Consider the following 12,807-nt stretch of genomic DNA (forward strand, 5'->3'; position numbering starts at 1 on the left):
CTAGGAGTGAGACTGACAGAGGATTGCGAGTACTCGTCCATGAAGGAGACCACTCCTCTTTGTGGAAGGATGTAATCGTGAGACAGATCTTTTTATTCACCTCAAAACGACCGTTTTCCTACAAATCACAGAAAACAGCGAGTTGCACTGTAAAAAAGTAAATATCGGGAGGAGACATCGGAAAGTCAGAAGGGAGCACGATCTTTCCATGGTATACACCCTTTTCGTAAGGAGTCTCTGTAGGACCTCTTAAAGTGAAATGCCATTCAAAGGAGTTGTTCTATTTCATGAACAGCAAAATCGTAGCAAAAACTGGAAGAGGAGCAGCATGAAAGTCCGGATTGGTGTTCTTCCGCATCAACTGGATCTCCTACACGTTCACTACACTCTCTGAGGGGTACTTTGTTAATTCGTCCGATTGTGATTTTCCGAGACATTTTTTTGCAAATTATAGAGGAGACATAGTTACCAAACAATACTGGGTTGTATTGAGAATCACATACATTTCTTTGGGTTTTCTGGAACAATGGAAAAGGAGCAAATATTAGGAGATATGAAGCCTACTGAAGCTTGGACAGAGGATTCATGGGATCCCTAGTAGAATTGGGCGGCTTGCCTGACTTGTGTAGTAAATATACTGCGGAAAAGAGAAAGGAGATCTTGAGTACCATGAGTAAGAAAGCTCGGGAAGAGCAAAAGAAGTTGGAAGTAGCTTTTTGTCTTTGGAGACTGAGGGATAGGAAGCGAGAAAGAAGGAGGAGGAGGAGCGAAAGCAGCAGGAACTAAAGGAGGAAGTACAAGTCTTGCCTTGTTTTACTATTGTAGCTTGAAAGAAAGCAGAAAGAGGAAAAGGAAAAGCAAAGCAAGAAAGAGAATGAGAAGAAGAAGAAAGATAAGAAGAAAAACGACACGCTGATCCCCACCTACACAAAAGCAGAGCTGAAGCGTGCGGAAGCGATAAGACGAGAGAAGCAGCGTGAGAGAGATATCAAAAGAAACGGTATATCCTGTGTGTTTTTGGAAGTTGATTTCTAGAAGAGGCAAAAGAGAAGGAGCGCGAGATGGAGGAGGCGATGCTGGCAGAGTCTGCTGCGGAATCCGCTTCCTCAGCCTCTACTGCCGAGGAGGAGTACAAAGTGGACCAGTCGGCTCATTGGTGTCCGTTGTTCGTCGGCTTCTTGGTGGTTGTCCTGCTGTTCGTGCTGGTGGTTCGCTTGTTTCCGACCTACCGCCTGGTGCTGGATGTCCCGTATGGCTCGCTGAAAGCGTTCTATGAGCTGGTGGACCGAATGAAGGGCGTGTATGGGTCTCGCCTGGTGCTCAGCGAGATGGACGACCGCGTTCCCGAGAAGGTGAAGCAGCTCTATTTCCAGATTAGTTTCTCGAAGTTCAGCGAACTCTGCGATTTCTATCTTTCGCCGTGGTTCAAGCATCTGGTCCACTACTACTGGATGGATTGTTGTGTTTGTTGCAAACAGAGAAAGACAGATTTCAGAAGTCGATCACTGGCACTCCCCAAGTGCACATCTGCTCGATGTTCAGCAGGTTCTGACCCATCGCAATCCGGAACCAGCCATTCTCGCCCCAATACGTGCCCCAGCTGTTGCGAACGATCCAGTAGGGCGTTCTCGTCTCCTCGTCCACTCCCCAACCAGTCACTTCCACGGCGTGCTTACCCAGCCACTTGCCTTCTCGGCTTGTGAACACTCCGCCCGTGTAGTCCAGGAAGGTCTGCGTCACGTCCATCACACAGCTGATGGGACCTCGCGCGTAGATCTCGGCCTGCATGTGCGCAGCGTCCTTCACGTAGCCGTACTCGCTCACCTTCACGCGGCGATACTCCTCGACAGCGAAGCAAGGCTCGTCCGGCCAGCAGTTTTTGCATCGATTGATGGGCTCGCAGTACTTATCGATCGCCTCGTACACCGCGCAGGTCTGATCGGGGATTCCCTCGCGGTAGGCGTAGGAATACACCACATCAGGAAGGCCGCCATGGCAAGAACCGCCTCCCGAGCAGTTGATGACTTCCTGCTCGGAGAGGTTGATCGTCGGCCACTTGCCCTTGCGCATCAGGTTGATTCGGTCCGACAGCGCGGAGGTGGGAGCCTGCGCCCAGCACGATCCGCAGTAATGAGGAATGTGCTGGTTCTTGTCCCACGTCGCGTAGTTATAGCCGTCAATGTTGCGGATATCGTAGCTCGTCGGAAGATCCTCCGTCTTGATGTAGGTGTGCGGAAGCGGCGATTTGATCACTTCCTCCATTTCCTTTCGGCTCTCTATCAATGAGTCCCCACACATAGACACCGACCCAGCACGCAGCCTTGAGGGAAGTAGTTGATTCTGTGCTTGACTCCCAGCGAGACAGGGTTCGTGATCTTCTCCTCAGGGATCCGAGGAATACCGTAGGTGCATCCCTCTTCGATTCCCAGATTGTTTTTGCCGCGCACAATCCGGAAGAAGCCCTCCTCGCCCCAGTAGGTTCCCCAGCTGTTGCGAACGATCCAGTAAGGAATTCCGTTCTCCTCGCCCCATCCCACGACGCTGATATCGTGGCCATCGCCGGCAATTCCGGTCTTGTCTTCATAGATTCCTCCCTTGTACTCCAGGAGATCGTCGGGAACGTCGATCGAGCAGGTGACAGGTCCATGCGCGTAGATTTCCTTCATGATGTTCTCCACGCCCTCCACATGGCCGTACTCCTCCACGTAGTACTTCGTGTAGTTATGCACCGCCCAGCAACTCTCCGCATCGCAATTCTGGCAGATGTGAATGTCGTCACACACTTCGTTGTCACGAGCCTCGTAGCGCTGGCAACCCTCTTCGGGGATTCCCACCTCGTTCGCATACTGGTAAATGTGAATGGGCAAACCTCCATGGCAACCATTATCGATCTCTGAGCAATACAGAATTACTTGGATCGAGAGGTCGTGCTCAGGCCAGACATTCTTTGTCATGTATTTCAAACGATCAGTAATAGAAGAGGTGGCAGCGTGCGCCCAACAAGATCCGCAGTACTGAGGAATGTGCTGATTACGGGCAAGAGAGACATAGCTCTTTCCATCGATGTTTCGCCTATTTCTCAGCCAAGCGAGAAATAATATACAAATCGAAGTTTTTGGGAAGTTCCTCCGTCTTGATTACATCCCAGGCATGCGGATTCTTTACGAGTTCCTCTCGAATCACATCGGGCTTCCAAGCCAAAGCAATCGTCAGGACCAACACTAGTCATTATCAATATCAATTGTAGGTACACAAAATGCAATTACGGATCATTTACAATAGATATCTGCAGAAAAACAAAGGTGGAAACTGTTTTCGAAAACTCAATTTAGATCGATAAGCTGGAAATAAGCTGGATGCGAGGTTACTATACACACATTGAAGAGTGCAGAATGGAGGGAGAAAGCTTGTGGATAGCCATTAGAAGACAAGCAAGTCGTGAAATCGTCATACATATTGTACAATGGAGATGCCAACGGATTTCATGATCAATTAGATCAAGCAAATGAGAATAGAAGACCTCCTCAGTCACAACACAGCGCCATTCAAGTGTACATTTGCTAGTCTCCCAATGAAACGAGTACAAAAATGAGCTACGATTTGTCACAGGAATCGCCTATGACTACAATTATAATAGACTCCAGCAATTCGTTCCTTCAATCTCTCAAGTGGAACAAACACAACTGCAAAAGGAAACAAATTAAATTACACGCTATGAATACGTTTACATCTTCGAGTAGCTTTCTGCTTTGGTAGCTGTCGCTTCCCCACATGGATCCCATCTTTATTGACCGATCCAAAAATCTCGCTCTCAGACGAGCATGAAACAACAACGTATCCATCTCCCTTGGGCGGAATATCGGCAAAACTCTCTGCTAACGCTCGGATCCCCTCTTTCTGCCTGTCACAGAGCAACGATTCAATCCTACAGAAATGGGTTTCGCTCCGTCCTCTCCCGCGAGGGCGTTCGATTTGGAGAGTTCCAAATATTCCTCAAAAGAGAGCATTTTCAGCTTCGTTGCCTATCCATAAGACAAATGGGCGAAGACTACTGCACGATCATGGTGAGTGACAATACGTTCCAGCTTCCGTTTTTCTTCGGCAATCTTGAGGAGCTGCACATCCATCGTTCCCAGTGTCACAAAGCGATACACCACAACGTCCCGCTTCTGGCCAAGTCGATGGGCACGATCCATCGCCTGGATATCCTGCTGTGGATTCCAGTCAGAGTCGTACAGAATGACCGTATCGGCTGCACTCAGATTGATTCCCAACCCTCCAGAGCGAGTCGTTAAAAGGAAGATCGGAATGTCCTCTCTAGACTGGAAGTCTTTGATCTCTTGGTCTCGATCGCTTTGCAGTGTAGAGCCATGAATGGAGCAGTTTTCATACCCACGGAATGTGCAATAATCTTCGAGTAGATGCAAAGTCTACAAAGAGAAAAGAAGGGAAGAAGCGGAACCTCTACAAACTGAACGAAGACTAAAACTCGATGGCCTTTAGGAATGAGAACTTTGAGTAGATTGTCTAAAAGAGTTAATTTCGAGGATTTCTGAATAATCGATTCGTCTGTAATATAAGAACCAGAGGACGATTTTTCCTCGTAGACATTATAGGGATGACTGACGAGTTGCCGAAGGATTTGCATTCGGAAGTTTCGAGAGGTCGACTGCATTTGCAAATTGCGACTTTGGAGAAGCTTCTCGTAGCGACCATCAGACGAGCAGATAATGTCATACCTAGATCACACCAGCGTTCGAACCTATACAGTTCCTTCTCGTAGGACGTCATTTCCGTGTAAACAAGAACTTCCACCTTTCGAGGAAGATAAATGTCGATATCGGACTTGACTCTTCGAAGGAAAAAAGGAGAAACCACCTTTCGAAGAGTGTTTACAATATCGGCTTTCAGTGATTCAGAGCTGCTGTTGTTGAAATCAAACCTACGGTCAGAGCAAGCCAGGACACCCAACCATTTTAAGAAATCCGCTGCGCTTGAAAACACATCGGGAAGTAAGAAATGCATAAGAGACCAGAGCTCTTTTAAATTGTTCTACATCACACAGAGTACCAAAAACTCCAACCTGAAGAGGCGTTCCAGTGAGAATGAGACGAGAGGTGTTCGGGCTATGAGCGAACGTAAACAGACATTGCATTAGCTGGCACTCGTTGTTCTTCAGTCGATGCCCTTCATCCACGATCAAATAGAACCATTCCACTCGCTGAAAGGCAGACGCATCGAATCGGACCATTTCGTAGGAGGTTACGAACACCGCGTTATCCATCTACCCATAAATAAAAACGATCAGAGAAGAAGAGATACGCCTCTCTTTGTTTCCTCTGCTTGCAACTGCGTTCGGAGCTGCTTGCGTTCCTCCTTTGTTCCGTGGTATTTGATAACCTCAACGGACGGCAGCCACTTCGCAAACTCGCTCACCCAGTTCCCGAGAGTACTTAAGGGAGCGATGATCAATACCGGACCCCACACGCCTGCTTCTCGTAGACAGGCGAGGAGACCGATCACCTGGATCGTCTTTCCCAGACCCATTTCATCTGCCAACATGCCATGAGACCCATTTTCGAAGAGACGCATCATCCAACTGACGCCTTGAAGCTGGTAGGGAAGCAGCTTTCCCTTGAGCGACTTGGGCTGCTTGATAATCGAAGGATCAGTTGAATTGAATTGCCGCTGCATTTCTTCCACAAACGTGACAGCCCTATTGACGAGGGTCTTCATGTTTTTCTGGTTTGTTTGCCTAACAGATCACAGGTTCTCAGAACGCCTACACCGACGACTTATCCTTTTCCGCCCATTTCTAAATAGTAGACACAAATACAACACATACCCGAAATTCCTCATCAATTTGATCGGAATCTCCCACAGACTCCGGTGCAACGCAATCAATGTCGCTATCAATGCAACCGACACAGTCTGTCTCTTCTCTTTGGATCTGTTTTTCCGCTGAATGGTCTCTAGACCCGATTAGCACATTCCACCGTAAAAACACCCAAACCTACTCTGCAACGTCCTTAACACTCCCGGTATCCGAAGAGAAATCGTCTACGACCGACTTTGGACTGGGATGTTGAGTCAACTTTGAATTTCCGATTGAATCGGTTGGTAACGCAATGCACTTTTTGGGCTTGAAGAACTGTGCAATAGAGACCTGACTCATAACCAAAATCTATAGCGGCAAAATTAGGCGGCAATTTGAAAACAAACAAAAAGTGTCATAATCCTATGGTACACAAATCAGATCCACTAAAGGACACGTAGGAAGCTACATTCCTGCCGCATTGGTTTCGAAAAGGACACCATCAAACTTCGCATCACTGTTGTCTTGAAAACCCAAGGTACGTAATCGAAAGAAGGTCTCGACAGTCACTTTGCTGTCACTTCCAGATTGGTGCGCAGTTCCATCACGAGTTACCTACCCCTCACCGTCACATCCCATCGCTCTACATGAAGCAGTTCTGCTACATGATTCAATCCCCCTGTATACTCAGGGCACATCGTCAACATCATCTTTACATCGTAGAAATGGGGAAAATACACGCGGAGAATACTCAGAAACTCCTTCTGGGTCTCAGGCAAGTCACATCCGGTTAGGATATGAAGCAAGTAAGCAAAGTCGTAGACACCATGGAACACGACCCAAGTCATCGAGGGTGAGAGAACGAGTCCGGACATTGTGAAGAGTTCACCAAAACGACGCGGATTCACACCATTCTTTGCATGAGCGTCGAAGTTAATTCCAGCTTTTTGAAGGAGATCAATCGACTCTGAGTTGCATACATCTTCCCTGCAATTAAACAAGCGCAATACAAGCAGATACGTTAAGCTAAATCGAAAATTAAACTGCCACGACGGAACGTCTTCCGCCACCTTTCCATCCGAAGTACAGAAAGTGATACCTAGTTGGATAAGCTTCAGCTGATTGACATTCTCGCGAATGATCGAGTAGTCGGACAGCTTTCTCTGCAGGTCTTTCGAGCAGAAGCAGATCCCTGGAAATTCGGTGTCCTGCGAATAAACCCTTCCTAGAGACCCTACCATCCCAATAACTGGATATTTCGTTGCAGCTATCATGATCTGATTCATTTCCTTATCCAGATTATAACACCAGACCTCTCGTATTTCATGTTTCTGAGGGTTCGCAGTTGGGGCTAATCTCCGAGAATCCGAGGTTAACCCACTGTTTAAAGCTCGACATGAAGATTCCATTGTAGTAGCAATGATAATACCAAGAGCACTTACGATACAATGTTTCCAACCTTAGAAGGCTTTAGAATCTAGTTCTCTACAAATAGGCAAATAAGACCTATAGAAAGGTAGTCACCAAAGCTAGAAATGGTATGGTACCACTTTTTATGTATTTCCAGTTTTTGGCCCCTTTTTTCAGTTCCAATTCTTAAATGTCGGAATCTGTTTCGGAAGCCAAGCCTAAACCTGATGGGTATTTGGTTCTCGCCAATATCTCGAAGAACCATAATATCGGAAATATGGTGCGGAGTGCTTGTGCATTTGGTATGAAGGAAGTGAGGATTCGATTATTTTAGTAAGGACTAGGTCATCGTCATCGGCCAGCCCAAATTAATGCTCTACGGTTCTCATGGAACCGCTCACCACATAAAGATCCGCAAATTCGGAACGATGGAGGAGGCCAAAGCATGGTTCAAGGAAAATAACATCATTGTTTGTGGAGTTGAGATTGTGCCAGAAGCAGAGGACGTTCGCACCCACCCGTTCCGCGGAAACACTGCGATCATGATGGGCAACGAGGTATTCGGGTATTTGAAGTGTTTGTAATCACTAGGGTTCCGGAATGAATGAGAAGCAGCTGGGGATGTGTGACCATTTTGTCTATATTCCACAGTTCAGTCAGGGGACGGCATCGTTGAATGTGAATGTCGCCGCCTCTATAGTGATGCATCATTTTAGCACATGGGCAGGGTATGAAGAGGCAGAGCGAGAGAAAGACCGAGCGAAATTCGTCGTAGAGTCGTTCGTGACTGGGAAAGATAGGGAGCGGACAGAGGAGGAAATCCAGCTTTCTCAGGAGCGACGTCGACTGCGCGAAGAGAGAGAAAATGAAGATATTGACATGGAAGGTGTACTTGAGGACTAGTTGATACTCTTTTCTATTGTTTCTTTAAAACGGGTATGGAAGAGAAGGAAAAGAAGGAGGAGGAAGCTCCCCAGGAGGAGATACACGACACGGAGTGGTATTTGGATGTATTGCGTGCTACGCAAGAACTGAGGATGAAACGCTATCGCGATGTATATCTTATCGTTTCTGATGCGTTTACACCTAGATTCCTGCTTCCCTCGAGAATCCGCAGGCTTGCGTGACCAAACTGGTGCGTACATTAAAGAAAGTCAGAATGTTCCAGTTGCGGAAGCAGCGCAGACGGTTGGAGAGTTTGGAGAGTCGTTTTTGTTGCGGTTCCTGACTGCGTAGAAAGTGAGTCAAAGGATGAGTCAGAAATTGAGTCTGTAAACCAGCTGATTCAAAACCTGCAGGTTGGACATTTTCCGTCCTGGTGAGATTGTGTAGTCAATCGACATATTCTCTGTTGCGAAGTCCCTCCTTCCAACTCTGATAATGATTCCCGTGCCCAAAGTCGCGGTGTTGGAGAAGGTTGAGTGTAGAAATACCAGAAGCCGATTTCTCCCGAGCTCCAGCGTGCACAGGACTTAGTCATATCATCAAACGACGTAAAGAACTTTATCGCCTCCCAGCAAGTGATTCGCAGGTAGGGCAGGAAAGAGGCGTGCATCTCTCCTAGTATCCCTCGGTACCAGGTCGACAAAGACAATGCAGAAGAAGTTGTGAAGGATGCTGTAAGGGTTCATCGGCGTTGCTACGAGTAGATTTCGTCGTCACGCGAAGAGATTCTGCGAGACAGCAAGAAGCGTCCGATCCGTTTAGAAGACATGACGCGGAAGCAGCGGCGTGCTGCGGAATATCGAATTATGCGCGAGGCTGAGAACAAAACCTCGAAGTTTATCACCAGGTAGAGTATGTGAGAGAAGTACACAAACGTAGTTTGAAGGACAGTAAGGGAATGGGAGTGGCGAGTATTCACAGTCGGCAAGAAGCGGCTCGAAAGGCTCTAATGAGTATGGAGCTTCCCGATAAGATTCGAGGTGAGGGAGAGTGGGAAAGATAGATGAGGGATAGAGGAAGTGTTGAACAAGGACAAGGATACAGACAAAGAAAAGGACAAGGACAAGGACAAGGGAAGAGAGGGATCTACCAAGCGAGGCCAGGGAGGAAGGAAGCAGGGAACCAGCAAGAATGGGAAAAAAGATTCGAAGCAGTGGAAAAAGCCAACGAAGGGAGAGGAGAAGTCGAAGAAAGCGGACCCGTCGAAGCAAACGAAGCAGCCAATTCATCCGTCGTGGGAAGCGCAGAAGGAAAACCGAGAGAAACAACGATTGCACATCGATCTCTCGGCTCCAAAGGAAAACAAGAGTATAATATTTGAATAGTCCACTAGCTCCATGTATTTGTTGAAACAAAACGTGTAATAGAATATTTTACTGGAAGGTCGCACGAGTTGCTTTCGTTCTGTCGGGTGTTTCATACTGTCTCTACAATTTGAGGCGGATAATGGAATGCATACATCTTGAGCACTCTTTCCCACAAGATACACAAAACAAGGAACAAGTCCTAAAAACACGATGGTATTCATAATATTCTGTCCACTCCACTCGAAGCGATTGGTGAGATCCTCCTTAATACCGTTGTGCTCTTCAATCCAGATATTCTTGCGGACGGCAGTTTCGCTAAAGTTGCGACGGCAGCATCGTCCTGCCATTCTCGAGACGTTCTTTACAAACAAACGAGCAGCGTTCATCTTGTATATTGTGTAGAATCTCGATAGTAGAAAGGGAAAGTACTCCCGCGGGAATATCCGAAAAGTGGCAACCTCTTCTGTCTCCATTCACTCGTTTAGTACTTATTCATACATTTTCTAAGCAATGAAAAAGGGTTTCCGAAGCGGTCGCAAAAAGCAGTTTGCAAAGCAACGGAGTGAATATTACTTTGCCCCAGTGGACAAGGCAAATCGCGAAAAGATTTACAAGCGTCTTCTGGTAAACACGTATTTAAACAACGCCAGCGGTATGTCCGTTTTCTCAAAGCCATTTGTAGAGTTGGAGGCGGTAAAGATGGTAATCGAGGGCGAAGCTCCTGTGGAGTCCTTGGAATCGAAGCAGAAGGCTAGTAAGCCAGACGAGAAGCGTCCGTTTGCCTTTATCGAGCGTACGTGGGAAGTGAAGAATCCAACGGAGGAAGAGGTAGGTGTGAGTGATTGAGCATGTTGCCTCGATGTCAACGTCGAGCTATTCGGTAGTGGATAGTTCAAGTTGTGTTCGAGAGAGTAGTGGCAACCGCGTTTTGCATTGTTGCCAACCCGTGGTCCTTAAGGCATCCTCTGGATAGGGGTAGAGAGCATTCTCTCGTAAATCCCCTGTCGATGACGTTTTTTGCGTTAACATTTGAGGTTATCGAGTCATAACCGCGACACATACTAATCTTCTTTAGGTGGAGGCAGCGTTGAAGGCGAAAAAGGCGACCGAAGAGTTTGAGAAGGAGGAATCTGCTCGACGGAAAGCAGCTCTCGCTGAAAAGAAAAGTCAGTAGTTTGTTTTAGTTTAGCTTACTTTTGTACAATGAAATGTTTGTGAGAGAAATCCAAGTGACAGTTGTGGGAGCAGTGTTAGGTTTTAGATTACTTTTTGGATGAGTGAATTTAAACGAGTGGCACTCTACAACCTTCCTGAAGACGTCAGGAAGGAAATTTTGGAGCTATCTGTGGTGCCTAAAAAAGAAGATGGGCTTTCTACCTCTACGGAGAATGAAAATAGCCAGGATGGATTCCAAAAGGAGAATACTTTAGTTCATTTTGCGTGTTCGCTCTGTAGATTATCATTTGCCTCTTTACAGGAGCAACGCGACCACTTTCACTCTGATTCGCATCTACAAAGACTCCGTTCTCAGTACAGCGATGATAGTGAAGAAGAGGGGGAGGATGAAGATAGCAATGGCGAAGAAAAGGAAAGGGAAGAGGGTGACGAAGTGAATCTCGTAGAAGAAGAAGGCAGTCTTTTATCGCTTCAACTCTCCGACAAGCGCATAACACTGTACAAACGGTTGGTGGAGAGTGGGATGAACGACAAAGAGTTGAAGCTCTCCCAGTTGGCTTCTCATTTGGATGGTCATTTTTGCATTCTGTTGTATCGCAGTGGCTATTTCATAATGGGAATCTATGATCATGGAAAGCTGCTTATTACGCGGCAGGAAAAGCGGTATACAACGCGTCGGAAGCAAGGAGGCGCACAGCGGAAGAAGGATAATACGACTGGCAAAGCGAGGAGCATGGGAGCGCGTCTTCGCCGTCACAACGAGGCGTTAATGGAAGAGTTTGTGCGAAAGACACTGCGCGAAAACAAGGAAGAAATCATGAAGTGCAGTGCGGTGTTCATAGGTGCTACGAAGCTGAATTTGTATTGTTTATGGAGTGTGGCGATGAGTGGATAGAGGTTTATTCTTCGAGGAAGGATGTCTAGACAGGAATGCCTCGATCATTCGCAAGGTTCCGTTGTTCTATAAGCGCCCCAACTTGACCGAAATGAATCGCGTGTACCTCCAACTGGTAACAGTGACGCTCTCGCCGCTCGATCTTTCTCCATCAGAGCCAATTCCTGTGGATGTTGCGACGGTGCCAGAGCCCGAGGCAGAGATTGTTTCCGTCCCCTCTGCGAATGAGCCGATCGCAGAGCAAAAGGGGGAGGAGAAGGAGAAGGAGAAGGAGAAGGAGAAGGAGAAGGAGGGTGTTGCGGACAGCTTCAATCCTTTGCTTTTGGAAGATGCTTGTTTGATACTCGGATTTGCTGTGAGGGAATAGATGTGAATTTCTGGAAAGCGGTGAACGAGTCAGACATGGCTGCGATCCGAGTGATTCTATCGGAACGTCCTCACTACAACTATTTATGGTGCGAATCTAGAAGCGGCTTGATCGGTAGGAATGAGGACGGAGAGACACCGCTGCACGTTGCAACGCTTACAGACAACGTCGAAATGGTTCTACTTGTTGATGGGGTGGTTATTGGCAGATTACGGTCTTGCTGGAGTGTGGCAGCGATCCCACGATTCGTGACGAGTTTGAGCGGCTTCCCTATCCGCTGTGTGTTTCAAAGAACGCTCGGGAAGCCTACCGAGATTACCGCGGAGCTCATCCAGACCAATACAAGTGGGGAGAATCGGCTGTGCCTGAACCCATAACGGAGGAGCAGAAGCAGAAGCAGAAGGAAAAGCGAGCGAAAGCAAGAGCAAAAGCGAAGGCGAGAGCCAAAGAAAAGGCGAAGGAGAAGGCGAAGGTTGGAGAGACGGAAGAAGGAGATGATGGTTAGGAGAAAGAAGCTCAGGCAGAACCCGTTGTGGACGTGAAAAAGGTGAACGACTCCTTCACAGATGAGAGTAAGAGGAAGCTCGATATGAAGGAGCAGGTCAGACCGAGTCCACTGTATAAAATGTAGTTAGAGTTGTCGAATCGACTGCATCGGATCGCCTCCCGCCTACAGGTCACCTATCGAACCTTGGTGACATATCTGTCCCAAACACCCGGTTCAATGATAGAAAAGGTTCAGAATTTGGAGGTAGGTTGAGTTCATTGCCTGTTGACTGTAGGATGTGCTGAATAGTGGAAGTGTCCCTGTAGAAATAATATTGGAGAATATGATGGGTTTCTAAATCGTTTTGGCGTGTTTGTTGAAAAGAAAAAAGAGTATTGTATACCC

At 47.2% G+C, this 12,807-nt stretch overlaps 9 protein-coding genes; 5 read left to right on the forward strand and 4 right to left on the reverse strand.

Moving 5' to 3' along the window:
• Nucleotides 1-526: 526 nt before the first annotated feature.
• Nucleotides 527-1,458, forward strand: GSBLH_T00002107001 (uncharacterized protein; the record flags this gene model as incomplete). XM_013040626.1 has 6 exons in its annotated part: nucleotides 527-597; nucleotides 630-708; nucleotides 741-794; nucleotides 826-1,000; nucleotides 1,036-1,235; nucleotides 1,267-1,458. 6 exons carry the CDS (start codon nucleotides 527-529, stop codon nucleotides 1,291-1,293), a joined length of 606 nt encoding a protein of 201 aa, XP_012896080.1. The 3' UTR covers nucleotides 1,294-1,458.
• A 33-nt stretch (nucleotides 1,459-1,491) lies between these two features.
• Nucleotides 1,492-2,954, reverse strand: GSBLH_T00002108001 (uncharacterized protein; the record flags this gene model as incomplete). Its single annotated transcript, XM_013040627.1, has 2 exons — nucleotides 1,492-2,276; nucleotides 2,309-2,954. 2 exons carry the CDS (start codon nucleotides 2,952-2,954, stop codon nucleotides 1,492-1,494), a joined length of 1,431 nt encoding a protein of 476 aa, XP_012896081.1.
• Nucleotides 2,955-4,022: 1,068 nt separating this feature from the next.
• GSBLH_T00002109001 (uncharacterized protein) lies at nucleotides 4,023-5,694 on the reverse strand (the record flags this gene model as incomplete). Its single annotated transcript, XM_013040628.1, has 5 exons — nucleotides 4,023-4,430; nucleotides 4,463-4,669; nucleotides 4,714-5,052; nucleotides 5,084-5,284; nucleotides 5,323-5,694. 5 exons carry the CDS (start codon nucleotides 5,692-5,694, stop codon nucleotides 4,023-4,025), a joined length of 1,527 nt encoding a protein of 508 aa, XP_012896082.1.
• A 586-nt stretch (nucleotides 5,695-6,280) lies between these two features.
• Nucleotides 6,281-7,317, reverse strand: GSBLH_T00002110001 (uncharacterized protein; the record flags this gene model as incomplete). XM_013040629.1 has 4 exons in its annotated part: nucleotides 7,054-7,317; nucleotides 6,836-7,023; nucleotides 6,463-6,802; nucleotides 6,281-6,430 (listed from the first exon to the last, which is right to left on the reverse strand). Exons 1-4 carry the CDS (start codon nucleotides 7,222-7,224, stop codon nucleotides 6,281-6,283), a joined length of 849 nt encoding a protein of 282 aa, XP_012896083.1. The 5' UTR covers nucleotides 7,225-7,317.
• A 98-nt stretch (nucleotides 7,318-7,415) lies between these two features.
• Nucleotides 7,416-8,128, forward strand: GSBLH_T00002111001 (uncharacterized protein; the record flags this gene model as incomplete). Its single annotated transcript, XM_013040630.1, has 3 exons — nucleotides 7,416-7,538; nucleotides 7,570-7,782; nucleotides 7,817-8,128. The coding sequence occupies 3 exons, from the start codon at nucleotides 7,416-7,418 to the stop codon at nucleotides 8,126-8,128; spliced, it is 648 nt and encodes a 215-aa protein (XP_012896084.1).
• Nucleotides 8,129-9,301: 1,173 nt separating this feature from the next.
• Nucleotides 9,302-9,506, forward strand: GSBLH_T00002112001 (uncharacterized protein; the record flags this gene model as incomplete). XM_013040631.1 has 1 exon in its annotated part: nucleotides 9,302-9,506. The coding sequence occupies one exon, from the start codon at nucleotides 9,302-9,304 to the stop codon at nucleotides 9,482-9,484; it is 183 nt and encodes a 60-aa protein (XP_012896085.1). The 3' UTR covers nucleotides 9,485-9,506.
• Nucleotides 9,507-9,531: 25 nt separating this feature from the next.
• On the reverse strand, nucleotides 9,532-9,950 carry GSBLH_T00002113001 (uncharacterized protein; the record flags this gene model as incomplete). XM_013040632.1 has 2 exons in its annotated part: nucleotides 9,532-9,597; nucleotides 9,630-9,950. The coding sequence occupies 2 exons, from the start codon at nucleotides 9,948-9,950 to the stop codon at nucleotides 9,544-9,546; spliced, it is 375 nt and encodes a 124-aa protein (XP_012896086.1). The 3' UTR covers nucleotides 9,532-9,543.
• Nucleotides 9,951-9,987: 37 nt separating this feature from the next.
• On the forward strand, nucleotides 9,988-10,686 carry GSBLH_T00002114001 (uncharacterized protein; the record flags this gene model as incomplete). XM_013040633.1 has 4 exons in its annotated part: nucleotides 9,988-10,129; nucleotides 10,160-10,305; nucleotides 10,351-10,357; nucleotides 10,393-10,686. 4 exons carry the CDS (start codon nucleotides 9,988-9,990, stop codon nucleotides 10,524-10,526), a joined length of 429 nt encoding a protein of 142 aa, XP_012896087.1. The 3' UTR covers nucleotides 10,527-10,686.
• Nucleotides 10,687-11,266: 580 nt separating this feature from the next.
• On the forward strand, nucleotides 11,267-12,768 carry GSBLH_T00002115001 (uncharacterized protein; the record flags this gene model as incomplete). XM_013040634.1 has 4 exons in its annotated part: nucleotides 11,267-11,519; nucleotides 11,551-12,387; nucleotides 12,421-12,666; nucleotides 12,698-12,768. 2 exons carry the CDS (start codon nucleotides 11,267-11,269, stop codon nucleotides 11,913-11,915), a joined length of 618 nt encoding a protein of 205 aa, XP_012896088.1. The 3' UTR covers nucleotides 11,916-12,387; nucleotides 12,421-12,666; nucleotides 12,698-12,768.
• Between the last annotated feature and the right edge of the window lie 39 nt (nucleotides 12,769-12,807).

The sequence above is a fragment of the Blastocystis hominis genome (genome assembly GCF_000151665.1).
Source record: "Blastocystis hominis, Singapore isolate B (sub-type 7) whole genome shotgun sequence assembly, scaffold_16".
Lineage (NCBI taxonomy): Eukaryota > Bigyra > Opalinata > Blastocystidae > Blastocystis > Blastocystis hominis.